Source organism: Martes martes (assembly GCF_963455335.1).
Source record: "Martes martes genome assembly, chromosome: 16".
NCBI classification, from domain to species: Eukaryota; Metazoa; Chordata; class Mammalia; order Carnivora; family Mustelidae; genus Martes; species Martes martes.
Genome location: NC_137904.1, coordinates 25,940,988 through 25,965,265, shown reverse-complemented (window position 1 = coordinate 25,965,265; position 24,278 = coordinate 25,940,988). Strand labels below are relative to the sequence as shown.

Below are 24,278 nucleotides of genomic sequence, written 5' to 3'. Positions count from 1 at the left end.
TTTCCATTCAGTTCCTATTGCAATCAAATGGCAGTGTATAGCTAAGTTCCAAGACCACATCTGTGATTGACTAGTGATGTCTGCCATGTACCCAGAATGGGGGAGGGAAGCAATCACCTGGTTTGCAGATGAGAAAGCTAAGTCCCCTGAGAGGACAGCTAAGTAACGGCAGAGCCAAGATTCAGATGTCTCCTGACCCCCAAGCAGGAGCCCTGCAGTTGGACAGACCTGGGTCTGTATCCTGCCTCTGCCACTTCTCAGCTGTATGGTGTTGCGCAAGTTACCCGAGTTTGCTCATCTGTAAAATGGGGATGATCGCATTTAACTGGCAAGGTTATTGAGACGACAAATCTGTTTAATGAGTCTATGCACTATTTCCCATTTGGGGGTCTGAAGAACACAGGCTCCCATCTCTCAATTCTCTGCCCCAGCCTCCACCCGCCCACCCAGGAATTGTGTCTGCGGCTTGTGGAGCCCACTCCCTCTGGCCAATTCTTTCAATGTAGGTAGTTGTTAAAGGTGCTGTGTTCCAATTCCATGACCATAGCCGCTTAAATGCTCCAGTCCTCCCAGATACACAATGATGGCATAAAAGTCTGCACTTAAGGTTACTGTGGGAATTCAAAGAGTCAGTATAAAGTGCTTCCTAAGGATTCAGTAAATATCAGCTATGTCTATACCATCAACTCATCTATAGTCTTTCGGGCACATAGTACTACTTCTCACAGGGTCATTGTGAGGATCAAGAGAGACGATATTCTTGAAAGTGCCTACTATGCGGCCTGGCACATAGCAGGTGCACTCAAATCGGCAGGTGTTCTTACTGCTCAGTCACTAGATTTTGCTTCTTCCCAAGGCCACCTCTTCTGCTTTCACCTTGTGAGTTGAACTGTCACTGAAGCCGGCAGGGCTGAGGGATGGAGCTCCCTCCCTGCTTGGGTGCCGCCTACAGGGACACGTCTCCCCTGAGACCCCACTGCTGCCTCTGTGACTGACTGATCGGTAGATTTGATTTTAGTATTTTATTTGATTTTCGTAGTGTTTAAAAGGAGCGCAATATAGTCATTTGTGAACACACTAAATCATTCTGCAGGATTCAATAAAAACATCAAACTGAAAATTATGTCTCAAAAGTAGACTCTGAGTTCCCCTCCATCTGGGTGGGCAAGGCGGAAGTTCGCACTTGGCGGTGGGAAGTGGAACGATGACGGGGAGATCACAGGGCCTGACCGAGAGGAGGGGACCTCATGGTCACCTGCTCCTGGAACGTGGGACCTCTCAGAGCACGGTACACTTAGAGCCCTGCCCCTTACAGATGGGACAGAGAAGCTCAGAGAGGTTGAGCAGCATGCTCAAGGTCACAAAGGAAAACCTGCTATTGACTAGTCCAGGTGTGATTTGGTGCTGAGCCTGCTTCAGTGCAGAGCCTATGGGGACCAACACGGTGGACCCTCTGCTCCTGTGTGACTTGGAGAGGGCAACCCCGTGCACTCATCCTCTGTGCTTAAGCTGGAGAAAGCAGGAAGGGGCAATTCATTTAATAAACAAATATGAAGCACGTACTATGAGCTAGACCTTGTACTAGAAGCCTGAGATCCGGGGGGCAGGGAGAGATATGGATATAGTTGAAGAGGGGATGCCAATTAGGACAGGCATCTGGGACCAGCTGCCAGACTGCCTGCCACCTTGAATAAAGGACTTCTATAGGTGCTTCCTTAACCTCAAGACAGCAAACACATATTCACACTGCACCAGGTATAATGGCTATTCTCATCTAGCCCTCAAGGAAACCCTATGAGTTGTAAATCATTAGTTCTGTTTTGCAGATCAGGAAGCTGAGGCCCAGAGTAGTTAGGCAACTCAGCCCGTCAATGATAGCCCTGTGTTCTGCCCACAGAAGATACGCCCCCGGGGATCTGGGGACATTCTTACGATGCTGGCAGAAGCAAGGCTTTGGCAAACGGGAGCCCCGTTTTATTCCCCTCTCCAGCCCCAGGACCCCTACAGCAGCATCCCAGCCAAGGTCTGAGTGTGGACTGCAGACAGACGGAAAAGGCCAGGGAGCTTGGCCAGGGAGCTTGGAAGTCACTGACTTCCTCCCTGTAGTTCAAACTGCAGACAAGCCCATGGGCAGCTGCGCTAACTGTAGCGCCACCTGGTGGCGCGCCTCGGGATCTCTGGGCTGGGGGACGCTGGCAAAGCCGATGACTGAGGAACAGCACAGGATGTCCCCAGGCAGGGAGACAGAAAACACAAGCTTCTCTCTCTATAGTGAAAACGACTGCAGACAGAAGCCTCAAGACAATGGAGCAATGAAAGCCAAGCACCAGAATATTCAATCACAAAAGTGCTGAGTTCTTTGTTCAGTTCATAAATTCCAGCAATTATCCAAAGCCCCCAGTTCCGTGGCATAGTGGAAAAACATGGTAAGGGAGGATGAGATGTCAAATATTCGCAAGAACACTTCAAGGCTCCATTCTGGGCGACTCTCCTCTCTCCTAGCTCCAGACCCCTAGATCCAGTTGCTTGGCGTCATCGGGACTCAGCAAGAGTCCTTATCCTAATAAACCCAACTCAGAGTAATTCAACCCAAAAAGGGCAGAGACTGCTGGTTACAAACCTGTAGGAGAGTAGAGGGGGAGCTGAGCTGTTTGGTGCATGAATGAAGGGGCAGAGAAACATGAGGGCATTTATTAGGTGAGATGGGGCTGGGAACTAAGTCTCGGTGAGCACCTGCCAGCTGCGGGATGCTGATCTCATTTGATCAGATGAGGACACCAACAGCTGGGGTGGGGGAATTACCAAGGTCATGACAGCTGGCCCAAGAATGAGTGGGGCTCAAGATTCTATCTAGCTCCTTTCACTGCTTCTAATTCTTCTAGTAAAAGTATAGGTTTAAGGTCTATAATTAGACATAGGGACTTAAGAGACCTTCGGAACCATCTCATTCACTGCACACCCCATGCTTGAATCTCTCTCCCCATCCCAGCCAGGGATTCATGTCGCTTCTGCTTGAACACCCCTCAGGATGGGGAATTCACTCTCAAGACAGTGATTTTATTACTGAATCATGCTAGTAGGTTAGAAAGTTGAGCCAGAATTTATCCTTCTTTAAGATTAAAGTCATGCATGTCATGTGTCTACCACAGAGCCTGCCATATCAATAAATGTTATCATCGTCTTCATTTCTTTTCTTACCACTATTCTTGTATCTGTCTTTCCCTTGGGAAGCCAGAAAACAAATCTCATTCTTCCCTGAGACAGCCCTTCAGATATCTGAAGACATGCTTCGGGGTCCCCCTGAGGCTTTGCTTGCCCGGGATAAACAAATACTCCAACCCACTTTCAGATACTCATTGGTAAGCAAGAGTCGATGCTGTACAGGCAGGGATTTTCCAGCTGCTACAGTGTGTGAGTCTTCAGGAAAGCTGATGGCACAGATGATGAACCAGATGCAGCAAGGTATTGGTGGTACCTGGGTCATGACCTCTGTAGCAAAAGGGAAGTGGTTGACCCTGAGCAAACGAGGGCTGATCTCCATCAGAGCTTTACCAGCCACACTCTCGGTCGAGAATTGTGGAAACCTGTTCCAATAGGAGAAGAAGAAATAAGCTCCCCCTCCAGAGTTAATTTATACCATTTTAGGCCCTTAGCATTGCCAGAAGTCATGATTATTTTTTCCCAAAGCCAGTGTGTGTGTTTAATGATCTGATACTGAGCAACATAGGGGACCCAATCCATTCTAATCAGACAATAATTCCTACCCCCTACCCCCTATCCCCTAAACTCCCCTATTTATAGATGGGAAAACTAAGGTCCAGAAGTGAGCAGTGATTTATCCAAGGTCATACAGGAAATTTGTGCAAAAGCCCAGTCAACTCGTGACCTCCAAAGAAAGATGAAAGAGTAAAGCAAACCATGAGAAAGGAAGAAGAAAGAAACGATGAGATTAAAAGAAAGAGGCTCTGAAAAAGCCCTCCTTGGAATGTTTCTCCCTCCCTTCCTCCCACCAAGTTACTATAGAGGCAATATAGCATGATAAGCACAAATCAGAGTCAGACCAGAGTCAGGTCCATCTGCTGGCTCTGCCACTGAGTAGGTTCGTGATTTTGGTCGGGCTAACTTAGCCTTTCTGATGCTCAAGTTTCTCATTAAAAAGTGAGAATAGGAGCATCAATCCTCAAAGGAGTTCTGTGAATGTTAAATAACGTAAGTATAGAGGCTTTCAGTTCCCAGTCATGGTGGAGCAGCTTACATCAGACAAACCCTCCTGAAAATATCAATTACAAACTCTACACAAAATATTTTAAAGCTACTATTTGATGGCACCGGGAAGAGATGAAAAGCAGACAGAAACTGGAAGATACATAGCCCTTGAAGAAAGGGAACCACACTGAGTGAAGCACACACTTAATTCACCTGACCTCCCCTGGAAGGCATGCCAAGTTCTTAGGGAATCCTGAGGATAGAGTTCAAGCAGGAAGCAACAGCCATTGCGTTAAGAAGTCAGAAGTCAGAGTTCAGGGTTGCCTGAATGTCTAAAAACTGGGAAAAGAAATCCTGAAAATGATGGCCCCTCTCCCAGCTGGGGAGCTCCCACATTTTTATATAGACTTCCCTAAAGTCCTAGCCTGAACTTCAAACTTCATACAGATGGGGAGAAACTCCAAGAAGCTCAGGAGAAAAACACCGGTTGAAAGAAATGGGAAGTAATTTCAGCCGCTGCCATTTGGGGGGTGGGAGAGACAGACTTGAAATCCAAGTCCAATCAAGTTGGAGAGACTTAATAAACACCTCAGAACTTCCACTGAAATCCCAGAAGAGTCATTCCTCGGGAGTTAAGATCACATCCAACACAAAGAGCTATAGTCCAGAACTAAAGGCAAAACTAAAATATGCCCATCTATAAACAAAACCTAATTAGAGCCTCCACAAAATCAACGTGATTCACCATTAACTTAACTACCTGCTAGAACCCAATACTATTCAGTGGAAGATAACTGACCCAGAGTCACTATAAAGAGTTATTCACAATGTCCAGTATATAATTAAAAAGGACCATGTCCCCATATGTAATTAAAATTATGAGACATGTGGAAAAAAGAAGGAAAATGTGAAAACAAAACAACCAGTCAAAACAGATCCACATATAGACCATGCTGGAATTAGAAACAGCAACTTTAAAATAACAATGATGAGCATGTTAAAAAATTACAGAAAGATGTAAATAATGAGAAACTTTTAGACAAGATATGAAAACTTCTTTTAAAAGGTCAACCTACACCTGAAATATATAATTACCTGAAATAGAAAAACTATTGTGATTATCAGAAGACTGGAGAGAAAACAATAAATGAACACCAGACTTGAAGGCAGGTTAACAGAAATTATTCAAATGACACACAAAAAAGAAGAAAAGAGAAAGACTGATAAAAGTAAACAGAGCCCCAGTGATTTCTGAAACAGTATCAGGCAGACCAACATACATATAAATAGGATCCCAAAAAGAACAGAGACAGAGAATGGAGGAGAAAGAATAATTGAAGAAATGTTGTCTAAAAATTTTCTCAATTTGTTTAAAAGCGTCATTCCACAGATTCAGGAACCTCAGTGATCTCCAAGCAGGATGAACACAAAGAAAACCACATCCTCGTAGGGTACAGTCAAAATCCTAAAAACAAAATAACAACAACAAAATCTTTTTTTTTTAACAACAACAAAATCTTAAAAGTAGTCAGAGGAAAAGAGGCATAATAATACATAGAAGGAAGCAATGACAAAATTATGACTGATTTCTCATCAAAAACAACAGAGACCAGAAGACAGTGGAATATCTTTGAAATGGTAAAAAAGACACTTAACAAGCTAGAATTCTATACACAGCCAAAATATGTTTCAAAAATAAAGACAAAATTAACACATCTAACAGATAAATAAAAACAGAGACTATTTTCCACTAGTGAACACATACCAGAAGATAGGATAAAGTTCTTCCACCTGAAGAGAACTGATAGCAAATGGAAATTCAGATCTACACAAAAGATAATGAACAGCAGGGGTGCCTGGGTGGTGAAATCAGCTAAGCATCCGAATCTTGGTTTTGGCTTTGGTCCTGATCTCAGTGTTACGGGATGGAGCCCCACATCAGGCTCTGTGATCACTGTGAGTATGCTTGAGATTCTATCTCTCTCTCTCTCTCTGCTGCTCATGCTCTCTCTTTTCTCAAATAAATAAATAAATCTTTTTTTTTCTCCTAAGTGAAAATAGTATATATGTGGTTAAATTTGAACATAAGTTTTCTTTCCTATCTTAACTTCTCTGCAAGTCAGTGGACTACTGAAGGCAGAAATAGTAACAGTACACTGTAGTGTTTATAAGAGATCTAAAATATATGACAGCAATAGCATAAAGGACAGGAAGGGATGTAAAAAGAATTATATGTAGAGTGGTATTATATGAATTCAGAATAGATCTGATAAGTTAAGGAAGCATCTTGTAAATCTTAGAGCAACAACTAAAAATAATAATAATACAAAGAGGAATAATTAAAAAGGGAATAGAGGAGAGGGAATGATTTACTAAAACAATACTCAGTTAACCCAAAAGGAGTCAGGAAAGGTAGAACAAAGGAAGAAATAGCAGGGGGGGGCAAAAAAAAAAAAAAAAAAGAGCAAGATACTAGACTTCAACTCAACCGTATCCAGAATGTTATTAAATATAAATGGATTAAACTCTCCAATTAAAACTCAAAGATTGTCAGATAGGGTAAAATAGCAGCATTCAAATAGGCTGTTTACAGGGATGTATCTTAAAGATAAAAATATTCTGGCAGGTTGAAAGTAAAAGGGTGGACCAAAAAGTTAAAAAAGTGGAAAAGATAAGCGTAGGAAAACTGGTATGTCTATATATATACAAAGTAAACCTCAAGACAAATTATTGCATGTGATAAAGAGGGTCATTTCACAATGACAACAGAATCAATTTCTCAAGAAGATATCATGACGTTAAATATGCATATGCCCAATGATAAAGTTCCAAAAATACATGAAGTAAGAATAGATGGACCCAAAGGGAGAACCAGAAATATCTATAGTCATAATTAGAGATTTGAACACTTCTCTCTCAGCAACTGATGAATGACTAGATAAAAATTCAGTGAAGACATAGAAGATTGGAGCAACACTACCCAACAACTTGACCGAATTGCCTTTTATTAAACACCTACACCAACAATTACAGAATACACATACTTTTCAAGTGTACATGGAAGAGTCACCAAAATATACTATATGCTGGACTATAAATCAACCTCAGCAAATTTTACAGGAATAAAACCATGGAGAGTATGTTTCCTGATCAAGGCATAATTAAATTAGAAATCAAAAACAAGGGGTGCCTGGGTGGCTCAGTGGGTTGAGCCTCTGCCTCATGATCTCAGGGTCCTGGGATCGAGCCCTGCATCAGGCTCTCTGCTCAGCAGGGAAACTGCTTCCCCCTCTCTCTCTGCCTGACTCTCTGCCTACTTGTGATCACTCTTTCTGGCAAATACATAGATAAAGTCTTAAAAAAAAAAAAAAAGAAATCAAAAACAATACGGAAAAAGAGGTAATACAAGTTATCGATATCAGGAATGAAAGAGAGAGCATCACTACCAATTTTACATGCATTTAAAAAACGTTAAGAGAATATTATATACAAGTGTATGCTAATAAATTCAAAAACTTAGATTAAATGGACAAATTCCTTGGAAAACAACACAACAAAAACAGCACAAGAAGAATTGGAAAGTCTGATTTTCTCTAAATCTACTAAAGGAATTGAATTCATAATTAAAAAACATCTCACATACACACACACACCCCATCACCAAGTCCAGATGGCTTCACATTTAGGACAGGAATGATACCAAGTCTACACAAACTGAGAAAATAGGGAAAAAGGAAACACTTAAATTTTTTGTGAAGTTAGCATAACCACAATACCAAAACCTGACCAGGACAGTACAAGAAAAGTAAAATAAAGTCAGTATCATTCATCAGCACAGAAGCAAAAATCCTCCACAAAACATTAGTAGATCAAAGACAGCAATAGAGAAAGAGGATAATAAATCATGACCAAGTGGGGCTTATGCCAGAAATGCAAGGTGGGTTCAGCATCTACAAATCAATCAGTATCATTCACCTTATTAATGAAATAATGGAGAAAAATCATGGGATCATCTCAGTGGAAACAGGAAATGCACTTGTCAATACTCGACACCCATTAATGATAAAAGTGCTCAGCAAACTAGAAATAGGAGAAAACTTTCTCAATCTGAGAAGAGCATCTAAGAAAAACACATATGTCTAACGTATTTAATAGTGAAATAATGAACCCTTTCCTCCTACAGTCAGGAACAAGGTAAGAATAGCATCTCTCTTCCATTTTCTCCAACGTTACACAATATACAGTTTCTGGCCAATGCACCAAAGCAGGGGCGGGGGGGGGGGTGGAATGAAATAGAGACCAGAACAGAAGAAGTAAAATTCAGCAATAAAAAGGCAAAAACTACTGAGACAAGGAAGAGCATGAATGAATCTTGAAAACGTTCTGCTGAGAAAAAGAAGGCAGACACAGAAGAGTACATGCTGTACGCTTCTATTTATATAAAATCCCAGAGCAGGCGAAACTAATTTATGACAGAAAGCATATCAGTGATGGCCTGGGGGTGGAGAGAAGACTGCAAAGAGGGGATTTCTTGGGGTAAATAGAGCTGTTCTGCACCTCGAATAGGATGGTTGTTACCAGCATGTACACACTTGTAAAAATTTATTAAGTTGCCCATAAAATTGATGCATTTTATTATATGTAAATGATATCTGAATGAGGGATTTTAAAAGTAGGAAGATTATACACCATTCAGAAAATTAAAAAGTAAGCCACAAACTATAGGAAGTATAGAGACATTATTCTCAGGCCACATATCTGACAAAGGACTTGTACCCAGAACATATGGAATCTCTTACAGCTTAATAATGAAAGTAAAAAGTTAGCAAGTTTCTTTAATGGGCAAAAGACTTGAGAAGACGTGTCACAAAAGATAATATATGAATGGCCAATTAGCACTTAAAATTGTGCTCAAGATCATCAATCATCAGAGAACTGCAAACAGAAACGACAATGAGATATATCTACACCCCTACAAGAATGTCTAAAATTAGAACTGTGGACGAAATCAATATTAGGCGAGGGTGCGAAGTCACTAGAACTCTCATTCGCTCCTGGTGGGAATGAAAGGTAGTTCGACCACTGTGGGTAATAGTTTCACAGTTTCCATACAATTATCCCCAGACCTGTCTTATGAATCAGCTATTCTACTCCTAGGCATTTGCCTAAAAGAAATTAAAATACCTGTCCAAAAACTGAACTGACTTGTACATAAATGTTAATCGGGACTTTTTCATAATCACCCAAAACCACAATCCAAGTGCCCATCCTCAGGTGAATGGATGCAGATTGGAAAGTTATTAAGCAATTTTAAAAAATGAACTAATGCACATGACCATGTGGATAAATCTAAAACGTGTTGTTGAGCAAAAGAAGCCAGGCACAAAGAAGAGCCCAGTGTAGATTTTCATCTATATGAAGTTTGAGAACAGACAAAGCCAATCTCTATGGTGATAGAATCCATAACAGACTGGCTGGGTGGATGGGGGTTGATTGGAAAGGGACAAGAAGGAACTTTCTGGAGTGATTAAAAATGTCTTGGGTCTTGGGTCTTGGGGCACCTGGTACCTCAGTAGGTTGAGCAGCCGACTCTTGAGCCACTCAGGTCATGATCTCAGGGTCCTGGGATGGAGCCCTGTGTTGGACTCTGCACTCAGCAGGAGTCCACTTGAGATCTCTCTCTCCCTCTGCCCCTCCCCCACACTCATGTTTCTCTCTCTCTCCCTCATAAATAAATAATTTTTTTTAAAATCTAAAGTCTAGATTTAAGTGATAGGTATATAGGTATACATATTTTTCAGAATTTGTTGAACTGTGCTCTGAAAACATACGCATTTTATTGTTCTTTTATTCCTCTTTTTTTTTTTAAAGATAGGTATAAAGGACTTAGCTTGGGGCTTAACACATAGTAAGGCTCACAGCTATTAGTTTCCCTCATCCTTCACCTTCCCCGTCTCTAGTAGGCACGTACCGTAGGCATGACAGCATTCTATGGTCACTGGACTTCTGAAAATAAAAATGACATTTTCCCCAAAGGAGTCGGTCCCTAGCATGATCCTGGAGAATTGCTCTAGTCTGGGCCATGGATCAAAAATAACACTGATTGTGTTATTTCTTCCTGGACCCTCCTGCAGACTTTGGTCCCTAAAGCTAGGTCTAGAGTCTCAATGTCCCCAGCCAAGAGGATAGAATTTAGTTGGGTCATTCCAAGGGACTCGAGATGACAAACTCGGAAGTAGAAAGACAAGGGGTATGTGTAAGAGACTTCAAGATCAGCATTTCGGGGAAGGGTTCAAGACAGGAAAACTAGGATTGGAGCCCGATGCTGAAAGCCTCTGAGCTCAGTGGGCTTAGATCGTTATGCAGGAGATGCGCAATAACTGTTTGTTGATTGAATAAGTGAATGAGATACTGGGGCTGTCGATGCTGAAACTCCAGGGCTGACTGCTGCCCCCACCTTCCTGTCTTGCAGCTCACATACCTGCCCCCACCCTGGGGCGAGTGCCGATCCTCAGAGATGGGACTCGACTTCTTTCCTGTTTACAGTATCACCGCCTGTCGGATTGACTGTGAGACACGCTACATTGTGGAGAACTGTAACTGCCGCATGGTCCACATGCCAGGTCAGTGCCAGGCAGCAGCCTGGGACCTTCTGGGCACTTGCGCCCCAGTGGGAAACACTGGACCCACTGCACGAGGATCCACAGGGATGCTGTTCTGAAAAGGCTAATATTTGGTCCCAAACACTTGGAGGGCAGATAGAAGCATCCAGACTAGCAACCAAAGCAGCATCCTGGTGTCCAGTAGTGTCCAGATGTTTGAGGAATGTTCCTCCCAGTGCTCAATATGTGTGCTAATTGTCCGCTGCTCTTACCTCCTACAGTTCAGTGTCCAGGCATCTGAGTGCTTGCAATGCTTGAATCCTCATATGGTACCTGTTCAAACACCCAGGTGTCTATTGCTTTCATCCAGATGGTTCCCTTCTTGCATCCAAATCTCTAGCACTCTTTCAAATGAGGCAAAAGTCCATCGGCCAGCAAATAAACGTGCATGTGCTGAGATTTCTGTTGTCAGACTAACAAGGCATGTAGCCGTCTCATTAGACAATCTCATTAGAGAGGGTCAGCTAATCAGACACAGAAATGCAGGAGGTGAAGGGTGGGGGGGCCAATTTGAGCATGAAGAGTTTGGTATCACAACAGAGAAGGAAGAGTGACAGGCTGGGGGCAGGGACATTGGCTTCTAATGCAGATTCCTCCATTCACCTGCTGTGCACCTGACACAAGTTACTCATCCTCTCTGTTCTCACCTTCATTATCTTAAAACACAATCATTAGTTGTTATGAGGATAAAATTAGGCTAAAATATAAGAGTGCAAAAGTCAGCGGTCATTGTATTAGCACATGAGGAGAGGAAACCAAAAGTACTATTGACTGATGACCTACTATGTGTTGGGAATGTCACTATGATATTTCATGGCCACTATTTCATAGTGGTATCATACTTTTATTTTATATCAGACACTTAGTCCATTATCAGTTGTCTTCTGTTATAACCAATGCTGAGATGAACATGCTTCTAGCCCAATTCTGAATTATTTCACCAGTAATCAACAATTTTCCTAGTAATGTAAATGGATAAGTGTTAATCTTTGAAATTGCCTCTGAAGCTCCCAGAAGACAGAGCGAAAGGGGGAACATATCGGTTAAATTGTTACTGTTGGAAAGGAGGAAACGTATCAGCTCTCAGCTCTTGAAAAAGGTGTTCATGGACATAGTAAGGAAAGGACATTGTGATAGGTTTAACTTTAGCCCTTATGGACATAGTAAGGAAAGGACATTGTGATAGGTTTAACTTTAGCCCTTGGAGAAACAGAAAAAAATGTGGAAGGGTGTCCGGATTTCTACAGAGAGACCAGAGAGAAGAATGGACCACTGTTAAGTGTTACGGGCCTGGTGCTCAGAAGGGGGCAGCAGCCAGTGAGGTTCCCCCATGGGACCTGAGTCAAAAGCAAGGAGAAGACTTTAACCATTCCACTCATGACACTGTTACTGGCATCTCAGTTACTAGTGTGGAATTAAGGGCAGAGCAAGAGAAGACTTAGAAAGCAGCCCCTGTTGGAAGGAGCCCTGGCCTCAGGGTCAGACTGGCCTGGGTTCAAAGCCCACCTCCATCCTGCTCCCTCTGGTGTCCTGGGAATGCAGGATACTGAAGCCTCAAGTCTCCCACCAGTAAAACAGACACAGTGTGTCCTGTTTCAGGAGGTACCCATTGGAGTTATAGGCAATGATGCATGCCAGACGTGGCAGGTGATTTCCACCACCTCCCTGCTTTCAGCCAGCAAGGCTTTCTCACCCATCACCCACCTGAGCCGGCTAGACCAGCACAGCAATCTGGGAGAATAGGCAGACCCTATTATTGCCTACCCAAGCTCAGAGAGCAGAGCAGACCCAATCCCCTGGCTCTGGGTGCACTGCACCCCAACTGCCCTCAGGGAGCTCTGATCTGTGGTTCCCTTCCATGGAGGTTCGCCTCCGAATGCTTCCTGGGGATGCTGGCCTTCCTGGCCACAGGACGCGTGCCCCTTCCCCAGCCCAGGAGGGAGACGTTGCTGCCTGAGTACCTCTCCCTGTGTCTCTTCTTTGCAGGGGATGCCCCTTTCTGTACTCCTGAGCAGCACAAGGAGTGCGCAGAGCCTGCCCTAGGTCAGTACTGGGGGACAAGGGGAAGGGGCTGAGATTGAGACTTCAGACGCCATCTCAGGGTGGGAGAAATGGGGTAGAAGGGGGAATGGAGAAGGAGGAGAAGTTGACGGGGTTGGGGGGGCGGCGGCGGCAGAGCGCTGCAGGTACAGGAGAGGAAGGTGGAGAGGAGGGAGGAGAGAAGGGTGGGGAGGGAACAGACTCAGGGATGCAGATAAGCAGATGAGGGCTGACCAGGCACTGGGGGAGAGAATGGGAATAGAGCAGTGTGGGTAGAGATGGGTGAGGCTCAGGAGAAATGAAAAGCACTGGGGAACGCAGAGGAGGGGACAGAGATGGAGAGAAGATGGACAGTGGGCATCTGGGTGGGCACCGAAGGAGAGGGGGAGAGAAGAGGGGTGGCCAGCGTTTTTATCCCCCTTGTCCTCCTCCCGCTGGTGCTTGTAGTTTGGAGTAACTGCTGGATTCCCCCACTGGAAAACTTTGGGTGTGGGAGACCCCACAAGCCTCAGGTGCGGGAGATTCTACAACCCCAAAGCTAGGCCCACTCCACATGCCTGCTCTCTCCAGACCTGGGAAGTGATTTACAATCAAGACAAGCAGAGAGGGAGTTTAAATCATAGGGACTCAATTTCATTCAGCAGCTGCACTTGCTGGAGCTAAGCGGGGATCTCTCTGGACTCCTTCCAGAAGGAAGATGCTTCCAGAAGGACGGGGGTTGGGGGGGTCACTTAGAAAGAGTGGGAGACTTCTGACATGTATGAAGACATCTCTCTTTGGAGTATAGATTAGAGAAAACCCGTGGGTAACACTGTGATGATCAGAGAGATGGAAGGAGGAAAGTGACGTGTTTAGCCACCCCGTCCTAAGAGGAAGGGGGAAGCTTGAAGGAAAGAAGCGTTCCTGATGCAGGAAGATTGCTTCTCAGGATAGGAATTGAGGATCTTTGCTTGTGCCCTAACCCAGCAGGCAGACGAGGCCGACTCTGGCTAGGAAGGAGCCATAAAGGGAATACCACGGAGCCCTGGGTTTCAGAGAAAATGGTCTCCCACATTTGCCCTTGGCTGGAGGCCCACTTTGTGGATGAAAACACTGAGGCTAGGAGCAGAGAAGGCGGCTTTGGGAAGCTGAAGGCGCCAGGCCTCCCTGGGAGCCCGTGCTCCAAAAGTGGGGCCTTTTCAACAATTTTTAAAGGGCAACGTAACAATAAAGGAAGTCAAAGGAGAACAGGACCAAGAGAAACATAGAGTTGGCACTTCTTTTTATGAGAGCTCCCACTCTCACCAACCTAGAGCTCCAGCCCAGCTCCCCTTCTCTCCGCTGCGCCCTGCCCCTCTCTGACCGAGGACCGCTTATTCTTCCCGGCGCACAACCCCCTGCCGGGAGCCCCGCCCCCACACCCGACTAAGCCCCGCCCCTCTCTCCCCTCCAGGTCTGTTGGCGGAGAAGGACAGTAATTACTGTCTCTGCAGGACACCCTGCAACCTGACCCGCTACAACAAAGAGCTCTCCATGGTGAAGATCCCCAGCAAGACGTCAGCCAAGTACCTCGAGAAGAAATTTAACAAATCAGAAAAATATATCTCGTAAGCGAAGTGGGCATGGTGGGCAGGGGAGAAAGGATGGGTCGAGGAGGAACTGGGGGCGATTTGAGGAAGAGGACAACGGGAAGCAGTCAGCGCCCTTTGGCAGACATTAATTGAACTCCGCTGTGGGCCAAGCTCTGTGTTTAGGACTCAGAAAGCAAAGACAAAGATGGTTAAGACGCAGCCCCCTGGCCTTTAAGGAGCCTGAAGGAGTTTTCCAGGGAGGCCTTGCGCATTCCCTTATATCTGCCGGGAACGCTTTTCCTCTCACACTTTCCCTAGCTGGTTCCTCCTTGTGCAGGTCTCTATCTCAAGGTCATCTCCTCAAACCTCTGAATGAGTGCCCCGTCCTTTCTTTTTCTCTCCAAGCACTCTGGTGTTTTCCTTCAGAACGCTCGCCCAAGTGTGTAATTCCATATTCGTGTGTGTGTGTGTGTGTATGTGTGTTCCCCACTAGATTGAAAGCCCCCTAACGGCAGGAAGAGCCTTTCCTTTGGTTCTGTGCTGGAGAGTGCCTGGCACATAGTTGGCACTCCAAAAATGTCTTCTAACAGAATAAGTGAATGAAGTCCGTGGGAGAAGAGGTGTCCCAGGCAGAGGCTGAGCAGAAAGGATGGGCACAGGGCAGACAAGGGGCGGGCCAGAGAGAGCCAGGGCAGGCCATGTGTCACATTGTAGGTGGAGCCGGCCATGTAGGGGGGGACAAGGAGAGACTTTCCCCCAAAGACAATAGGGAGCCTCCAAAGAGCTTCGAGTGAATGGGTGACAGCCTCAGATGTGTATTTTCGACCGCTGCCCTACAGCAGAACTTTCTACACAGATGGAAATGTTCTGAGTCTGTGATGTCCCACACGGGAGCCACTAACCACATGTGGCTCTTGAGCGTTTTAAATGCACACTGTGTGACTGAGGAGCTGAATTGTAACTTTTTTTTCAATGTGACTTCGTTTAGCAGTTTTAGGAAGATTCCTCAGGCGGCAGGTGTACAGGACCGAAGGGAAGCCAGAACAAAGGGCGGGAGCCTGGTAGGAGGCAGATGCCATCACCCAGGCAGGGGATGGTGGCCCTTACTTTGAGTGGTGCCTCCGGGAGCCCTGCAGGGGAAAGGGGATTTGCATCTCTTTCACCAGCCACTCCCTCCTGCCAACACCACTGCCAAAGCCCAGCCTGGGGCAGCTTTGGCTCAGCAAGTTGAGAACAAGGGGCACCAAAGCTGTTGTGACCAGCAATGAAGGAGATGGCCCGCTATTGAGCAGACGTTCTGCCACCAGCGATGACTTTTCCTGCCAAGATGTGTCTTGTTAACACACCTGCTTACAGGAGCAAAAGGGAACCCCCAGCCAGATCTAGATTTGCTCCCTAAAATTCCTCCTTGACCCTGGCAGCTGACTTGGTAGTGCTAGAGTCAGGGGCTCCCACTAGGAGAAGCTTGTTATAAATCCAAGTAGGAAGACGCCTAGGTGGCACGGTTGGTTAAGCATCCGACTCTGGGTTTCGGCTCAGGTCGGGATCTCAGGGTTGTGAGATCGAGCCCCGCATCATGTTCCACACTCAGTGTGGGAGTCGGCTTGAGATTCTCACTCTCCCTCTCCTTCTGTCCCTCCTGCTCCTTCTCTCTCTCTCTAAAATAAATAAATAAATCTTAAAAAAAAAAAATCCAAGTAGGAACTTGGGTTGGGGAGGCTTTCAGGAGTGGTTACGGGGTAACCAGGAGGGCAGCGGGCTGAAGCAAGACCAAAGAGTGAAGAGCTTGTCCAGAATGTACTGAGCTGCCCTAGGGGTGAGGAGCCAGGCAGACACTTTGGGGGCCCAGAGACCTGGACACCAGGCAGGACTCATGGAGAGGACACAAAAAGGGACAGCTGAAGGACAGAGGGGCAGAGCTGATACGTGCCTCTGGTCTGTAAAGAGCACTGGACTGGGGGTCAGGACTCTTGGTTCCAGGTCAGCTCTGTCACCACCCAGCTCTGACTTTGGGCCATTTGTTGCATTTTTGTGGGCTCAGCCTCACCCGCTGTCAAGGGGAAAGCCGTGTCAGGTGGGCTGTGTGGCCCCCGAGGGTCCTCACCATGTATGGTCCTGAATATTCCCTCTGCAGAGAGAACATCCTTGTTCTGGATATATTTTTTGAAGCTCTCAATTACGAGACAATTGAACAGAAGAAGGCATATGAAGTCGCTGCCTTACTTGGTAAGTCAGTGTCCATTGCACAAATTTCCACAGGTCATGGCGGGGTGTGGGGAGCAGGATGGGCAGCGGGGTAGGCAGGCAAGCGGGTAGATAGATACACTTTTGGAAGAGTCTCGCCTTTCCGTGTTCTGATTACTCTCTATGTCCCAGAATGGGAGGGACTCCAGTGTGGTGGGCGCGTTCGTCCCAGTTCATGCCCCAGTGTAGACCTCAGTTTCCCCATTAACACAACAAGGCAAGTGAGCAAAAAGGCCTCTCAGGGCCTTTCCAGCGCTGCTCTGTTGGATTCCGTGGTCTTCCTTCCCAAGGTTGGAATGAGCCTCAGGGCCACAGCGGGGAGAGGGAGTGGTCCAATGGAGGGAAGGCTGCACTGTGGGCAGTCCCCAGGCAGTGAGGACCCCAGTTGGAGCCCAGCCTGGAAAGCAGCATCGCAACCTGGAGGCCAGATGTTCCCCGTGGACTGAGAGTCTTTTGTCAAACACAAAAGAAGGGCCACACATCCCCAGATGTCTACAGACCTGACTGCCAGCCCCACACACCGTCACACCCGCAACCCTGGCCACGTGAACACGTAAGGGATGCGGGACGTTCATTTCAATCCTGCCCCGCCCAGGACAAAACCCACAAGACTCCCGAAGGTGGCCAGTGAAAAGATCTGCCCCTGGGGCCCTTCTCCTGACTCCTACTCACTCTTAAGAAAGGACATGATGCTGTCCCTACAAAGTGAATTAGCTGCACTTGGATCTGTGAGCGGGATCCTGGCGGAGGGGGACGGCAGGTGTAGAGGGAAGCAGACAGGCACAGAGTCAGACCGCTGCATTCCAGCTACGAGAATGAGGGCACGTGGCCTCTCCTCACTGAACACCAGGTCCTTCATCTGTAAAATGGGTCTAATAAAAGTACTTGATGAGTTTGTTGTGATGGTTAGCTGGGAGAGAGCACCAGCCCACAGATTGTCCATAAAGAGTGGTTTCTGGTACCTGGACAGTCACTATGCCCTGCGCCCAGGGCCCAGCTGCTTCAGCTGCCGTCAGAGGATCTCTGCACCTCTCCCAGGAGACTGGGGACTTTGGCCACAGTAGGGACCCAGCTGAGTTAAGGTGGCTGCCACTTGGGTCTCAGACACTGTTGTGTCCAAAAGGGACTGAGCCAAGAGACTAGCACCTTGGGCTCAAGGTAGAGGTCATGCTCTGGGGATGTAGACCCCCTCTCCCTACCTCTGTCACCTTGTCACCTTCATTTCCTAAGGAGAACTCAAGACAAGGCTCTTCCCTCCCCTCCCCAACACAGGCTCACTGCTCTCTCTCACACACACACATACATACATGCCCACTGAGGAGTGTCTGAGTTCTGGATCTGTCAGAAAGCATGGCTTCTCTCTGCATCAGCTACAAGGACAAGCATGTTCCCAGCATCTTGTTCCCGCCCAGAATAGCCTGCTGAGAAGATCACGCTGCCATCTGTACTGCCTGTGATGGGAGCTTGCCGCTCGCAGACCCTCAGCCATCAGGCCCTTCCCTCAGCACCGTGCAGCCCACCCTCCCCACCCCAGGCACCCTGCACATGCCCTCGGGCCACACAGGGCACACCCCACTCCAAAGCCACGCACAGCAGAGACACATCTGCACAGACGCACTACGTGACGGCAGACTCAGTCACATACACCTGTCCATACACGCTCCCGCCGCTTCCGCACACTCACATGTGCGATGCCCACCTCCACAACGCCACACTCACACACACTGGGACCTCTCAGCGTCCCTTCCCTAGACCTAAAGAGCCACCTGCCTAAAGCCATGGACAGCCAGACGTGCTCACGCAGAGTGCCCTGATGCATACCCCACGCTCGGTCACACTGCATGCACATGCAAACACGTACCTCACACCTGACAGGTACATGGGTTAAGTACACACTCGCCAGGGCATGAGAGAGAGAGCAGGGGGAGAGGAGAGAAGGGAATCGTTGGGATCTCAGCTCCAAGCCCCACCGGGAGGAGCCCCCTCCTCGCCCTCTCTGCCTGCTCACATGGGACTGTGGTTGTCGGCCTGCCCTGCCATAGTCAGGGATGGAGAGGGCAGATGGAGCCAACAGAATGTTCTCAGACCAAGAGCCTGTGGTCTCCAGGAAGACTGGGCACCCATCCTGGCAACACCCTCCTTTCCCAGCACTCTCCCTGCTTAGCCCAGCAGCTGAGAGTCACAGAGTTTCCAGGTACCAGGACCTCACAGTGGTCTCTCCCCTCCCCACCAAATGTCCTTTGAAGGCAAAGCTACCGAGAAGGTCAGGGTTTCCAAAACCACGCGGCAAGCCAGTGGCCATTCTCCAAACTCAGACCCTCCGAGCCCTTTGCTCTACCACACTGCCTCCAGAGCAAAGCATTTGGGCTTTGGGGGGACCAGAACCCCGTGGCGAATCTGAGAACAGCTTCTCAGATAGGGACCCTCCCCCTACAAACACTTAGATACACACAGGTAACATCTCGTATTCGGTTTCAAAGGGTCTCCGACCATCCACAACCCCCACAGGGGAGTTGTTCTCAAGCCCTGGTGGGTGCGAGAGAGCCCTGGGAACTTAAAAAATCCTAACTTCCAGACCCAAGCCCCAGAGAGTCTGATTTTATAGACCCAGGGTAGGTCCAGACATCTACACTGAGTACAGGTGTCTCAGGAGGGAGAAGACCCGGAGACCAGTCAAGGAAGACTTTGGTCAGTCAAGAGAGACTGTGAACCCCACAGCAAGAACTCCTACTCTAGAAAAAGACCAGATTGAACATTTACCCTCAGGTGGGAAAGTGAGGGGATGCTTCCTGTGACCTTATCCCAAGGGTGAGAGGTGTCCTGAGTTGGTCCTGGAGGCCTTGTCATGATGGGTGAGGGAAAGGGGTCTCTTGGGTCATTATTCCGAAAACCCCCAGCCATGGCACCCAACCCATGAGACTTGGGCTAGACTGCCCTGACCCCAGGCAAGGACCACACACTTCTTATCTCTCTTCCGAGCCCAGAGCCAAAGAAGGGCCCTCTCCGTGTGATTCTGAAGGTACGTGAATAAGCCTGTTAGCCTGTGAGGTCTACTCCAGGCCCTCCAGTAAGCCCTCAAGTTCATTCCCATCACCACTGGGTGCTGTGCAGTGAGAGAGGGAGTTATCCAAGGCCTGATCTGTCCCCAGGCCAGGCTCGCCATGGAAGGGGAACCGTTCCAAAGGTCTGGTTTCTGAGTTCGTCTCACCCCTTCCTAGAAGTGCTGTGACTAAAGCCAAAATCTTTGATCTTTTCTCTCTCTCCAGGTGATATTGGTGGTCAGATGGGATTGTTTATTGGTGCTAGTATCCTTACAATACTAGAGCTCTTTGATTATATTTATGAGGTAAGATTGGGGCTGCTCGTGGGGAAGTGACCATATGCTGGGACCCTTGTCCTGCCCGGATGTTCAGAACCAAAGCGCAGGGGAGAGGATGGCCTCTCTCCACCCAGAGCCTGCTTTCTTCTCCCTGTCCATGGAGATTGTCTATCACCAAGTCCTAGGCAGGGAGGAGGGGTGGTTCCAAGAGAGATGGAAGCTGGCTCCTATTCTCAGGGAGCTGGAAGAGCTGTGGGCTGTCCACACTCAAAGGGAGGGAGAGGAAGGTTGAGAAGGAGAAGAGCCAAACCTCAGGCCAGCTCTGAGCCCCTCCCACACAAGGCCAGCTGTTGCGGCTTCATACATGTGTGTGTCTGAGCCCACACACTCACAGCACACGCATACACATGCCCCCCATGCACACACACTTCTGCCACACTTACGTACATCACCCACAAACACACATGCACACTATACACATACCACTCACACATACACGCTACAGCCACACAACACACACACACACACACCTGCCCTCCGGCTGGCCCATCACCTGAATAGTGTGGGTCTGGTGCAGGCAGGTTTAGAGAAGGGCCATTTCCTGGCGGAGTCCATCAAGCCTGAGCAAGCAAGAAGACCCTTTAGCGTCCCCAGGACCACCTGAGTTTTGTATGGCAAAGGAGCCTGCAGAGGGCTGTCCTTGGCCAAGGCCAAATGGGAACCCCTGTGGGGAAGTGGAGGACCTCTGAGACCAGGGTCCTCGGGAGTGCCACACTCTACCTCCCAGCATGGTGACCTTATTCCCCAAACCCAAATCAGGTCCCAAGGCCAGATCTTACTCTGCTTTGTTTATTAATTTTTGTGAAATAAAAGCTTTTGCTGTATAAAGTGATGGAAATTACATCATACCAGGGAAGACGTGGAATGTCTACCCTTTATCGCTAAGAATCAAATGTTATGGACTCATGGGTGCCCTGATCTTATAAACCAGTGGGGCTGTCAGACTTCATCCCCTAGGCCCAGCCTCAGAAACAGGCTCCTGGGCTGCTCATGCACACCCCCACCTGGTCCCCAAGAAAAGACAGTCCTGATGCCGGATGGGGCCCTCCTGTGACCTCTTGCAGGCTCTGGCTCCTGCACTAATACTTCACCCAGCCCAGGGAGGTCCCTCTGCCTTCTCTCCCCCATCCCCCAGCCTGACCAACCCCGTCCCAATTCTCTTGCAGCTGATCAAAGAGAAGCTCTTAGACTTGCTTGGCAAAGAAGAGGACGAAGGGAGCCACGATGAGAACGTGGTAAGGGCAGCGCCCATGCTGTTGGTTGCCCGGTCCCCCAGCCTCTGTGGGCCTTACAAGACCAGAGGTTAGGGCCAGGGCGGCAGGAGGGACACACCTCACTGCACACTTTAACTTGGCTTGTCGGAGGACCCCTCCACTGAGCCCCGGGGCTTGGTGGCGAGCACTGGGTGCCCCGATCCCGGAGATGCTCGCAAGGGGAGGTCCTGCCTGGCCCAGTCGGGCTTGTCCCGGACCCAGAGGGCTACTGCTCTCATCTCATGCCTTGGGAGATGCAGGGAAACTCTGCGCCCTTATTCCTCGGGGTAGCAAAATGCAAGTAGGGACGTCACTGGCACTCGACTCCCTTTGAAGGGGACAGGGAGCTCGGGACCCCGCGAGGTGGGGAGCAGCCGTGATTCCCATCAACACTGCCAACTACTGGGTGCCAGGGACGCATTGGGCGCTGTGTGTTTGACGCCCTTGAGGCTCAGAAGCCCCAGGTCCACCGGCTGGTGAGTGGCAGAGCTGGGCGCAGAACCCCCTGACCACGGCCCACTCTGCCTGCCTACCCTGGAGCAGTCACAGAGGCGGCACCTCTCAGGGCTGTCCCCTCTCCTTCCCAAACTCAGCCTGCTCCTGGCTCGTGCCTGGGACACCCACTAGGCGGCCGCCCTCCCAGCCCTCCCCTCTAGCCCGAAGTCAGCAAATCCCAGCTGAGGCCAGCCCCTCCCCCCAGACAGGCCCCCATTTCTGTTCCAGTCGCTGGTTCTCCAGCCACCTCCCAGGCTGAAAATCTCTGCCTTGGTTCCCTCGGGCCCCTGCAGCTCTGGTGACCCGAAGATGGCGTCTGTGGAGGGGAGGGCAGGCGAAAGGGGCCCAGGCTCAGGTCCCTGTTTCCCAGCTGCCTGCCTGAGCATCTGCAGACCCACAGGAACCTCAGGAAGTCATTGGGATTGAGCAGCCCCTGCCTCTAAAGCCCACAACAGTGTCTCCTTTGTAGGAAGTGATCGGCCAGTGGAGGTTCCCTCCCCCTCCCCACCTTCCCTCTTTGGCCCTCAGAATGTCACAGAGTCACAGCCTCCCTCTGCCGCCTCCCCCTCCCCCAGCCCTATCCTCACCAAGTCTCCCCCACATTCTTGGCACAGCCTCCTAGGCAATGTCTGCTCCCATTCCTCCCCGCCTCTAGCCCTCTGCAGCCTGGGAGTCACTGGGAAGACTCGAGGCCCTCCCAGCCCCGCCCTGCTGAGACTGCTTTCTTCTTGGGGCCAGCTGAACCCTAAAGGTCCACTGGGGAGCCGTGACTACTCCATTTCTGGCTTTTGGAGGCTTCCCCACTTCCTTGGCCTCCGCCAGTGGAACCCCCTGCCCCAAGCCTAGAGTCCCAGAGGCTCTATCTCCCCCACCCCAGGAAGGCCTCAAGGGGGACCCTCCCCCAGGATTCCTCCTGCCTCAAAGCTAGAGAGCCCTCAGAGGTAGCTTTGGGCCGTACCTTAGGGGTATGTCTAAAAGAGAAGTTCAAACCAGCCGCTGAGCCCCATCACCAGGGAGCCCTCTCCCCACCCTGGGGACACCTAGGTGGGCAATGGTGAGGACTCTGAAGACCCCCGCCCTGCCGGTCTCGTGCCCCACAACAGCACAGCAGCCCCTGAGATGCCTGGGGCAGGAGCAGCAGAGAGAGCCCCGGGAGAGCCCACCAGCAGGGGGCCCTCAGCTCCCAGGGCCTTGGCTGGGCTGCCAGTGGCATTGTGATACCATTTTGCAGAATGAGTATCAACCCCCGCTGTCCCCTTCCCTCCAGAGCACTTGCGACACGATGCCAAACCACTCTGAAACCATCAGCCACACTGTGAATGTGCCCCTGCAGACGGCCCTGGGGACTTTGGAGGAGATTGCCTGCTGACAGCCCTCGGACCGCCCGGCAACCCCCAAACAGACCTGGAGGCCCAAGACCCAGGACAGGGGACAGCAGGCGCAGGTGGGATGGCCCCTGGTGACAGAAAGAAGAGCCCCCTATGCACACATAGCAAACTCTCTGCCAAAACCTCGCTGCGGCCACGTCTGACGCGACGTGTCCTCGGGCCCCGCCGTGCGTCCCTCTTAGGAGAAATGAGTCACGCTCCGGAACTGTCCGAGAACCCACCTGCCATCACATCTCACTGCCAGATGTACAAAGCACCTGCATGCTGAGACCGCTCACGGCGCCACCTCCACGTCTGTCTCTCTACCTGACTCTCCTCCACGTGCTCCCCGGCGGCCACTCTGCGGCCACCCAGCGGGACCAGGTTCTAGCCCCGAAGTCACCACCCCGTGGCCACGTTGGGGTCGCAGCTGCACAGTCGAGAGGGAAAGCGCAGAACTCTCAACCACGTCCGGTCCTTGTGTACTTTGTGAAGGTTCTGAACCTGCCCTCAAACCCCAGCCCTCCCCCGAGCTGGCCCCTGGGCTGACCAGGGCCTCCCACCCCCCCACCCCCGTCCCAGCGCCTGGTGGAGGCAGGGTGGCCTGGGCGACTCCAGCACTCATCCATGGGACCCACGTCATTCTGCTGTCCCCGTGACCTAGCTTGTACAGTCCGATTCTGTTTCTTCTTCGGGGGGCTTGTTTTGTTTGTCTGTCGGAGATCTGTTTTGTTTGGTTTTTACTTTCTGAATTTGGGTTTTGATGTTCTGAGGTTTGGTTTGATTTAGTTTTTCCATTTTCTCTGGCGTTTATTTATTCGTGCTTCCAGTCACGGTCATATTAAAGCTGGTCTTGTGGAAACAGCTGAGTCAGTGCTGCCTTGTCCCCATACTCAGGTCTCTCTCCCCCCTCAAAGCCTTTCAAAAGGGCCAGGCCGGCCAGGTCAGAGCCCATAGATTGCATGCATGTCATGTTTCCTGCACCCGTGCCTACTGTTACAAAGCGTCTTGAGGGTATGCACTTCTAGTCTGTTCTAAATCTTTAAAAACTATTGACTCCAGCCTTGTAAATAATTTCATGA

General features: G+C 49.1%; 1 protein-coding gene across 2 annotated transcripts in view; it reads left to right on the top strand.

Moving 5' to 3' along the window:
- Window positions 1-24,054, top strand: part of ASIC2 (acid sensing ion channel subunit 2) — a gene marked incomplete at its 5' end in the record, with an annotated part of 981,828 nt that extends 957,774 nt beyond the window's left edge. For both annotated transcript variants that reach the window (XM_080825772.1, XM_080825771.1), the window contains 7 exons: window positions 10,679-10,829; window positions 12,855-12,911; window positions 14,341-14,494; window positions 16,593-16,684; window positions 19,969-20,048; window positions 21,248-21,316; window positions 23,097-24,054. In XM_080825772.1, coding sequence (XP_080681898.1) covers window positions 10,679-10,829; window positions 12,855-12,911; window positions 14,341-14,494; window positions 16,593-16,684; window positions 19,969-20,048; window positions 21,248-21,316; window positions 23,097-23,198 — 705 coding nt within the window. In that variant the 3' untranslated portion in view covers window positions 23,199-24,054. The remainder of the gene's footprint in view (window positions 1-10,678; window positions 10,830-12,854; window positions 12,912-14,340; window positions 14,495-16,592; window positions 16,685-19,968; window positions 20,049-21,247; window positions 21,317-23,096) is intronic.
- Between the last annotated feature and the right edge of the window lie 224 nt (window positions 24,055-24,278).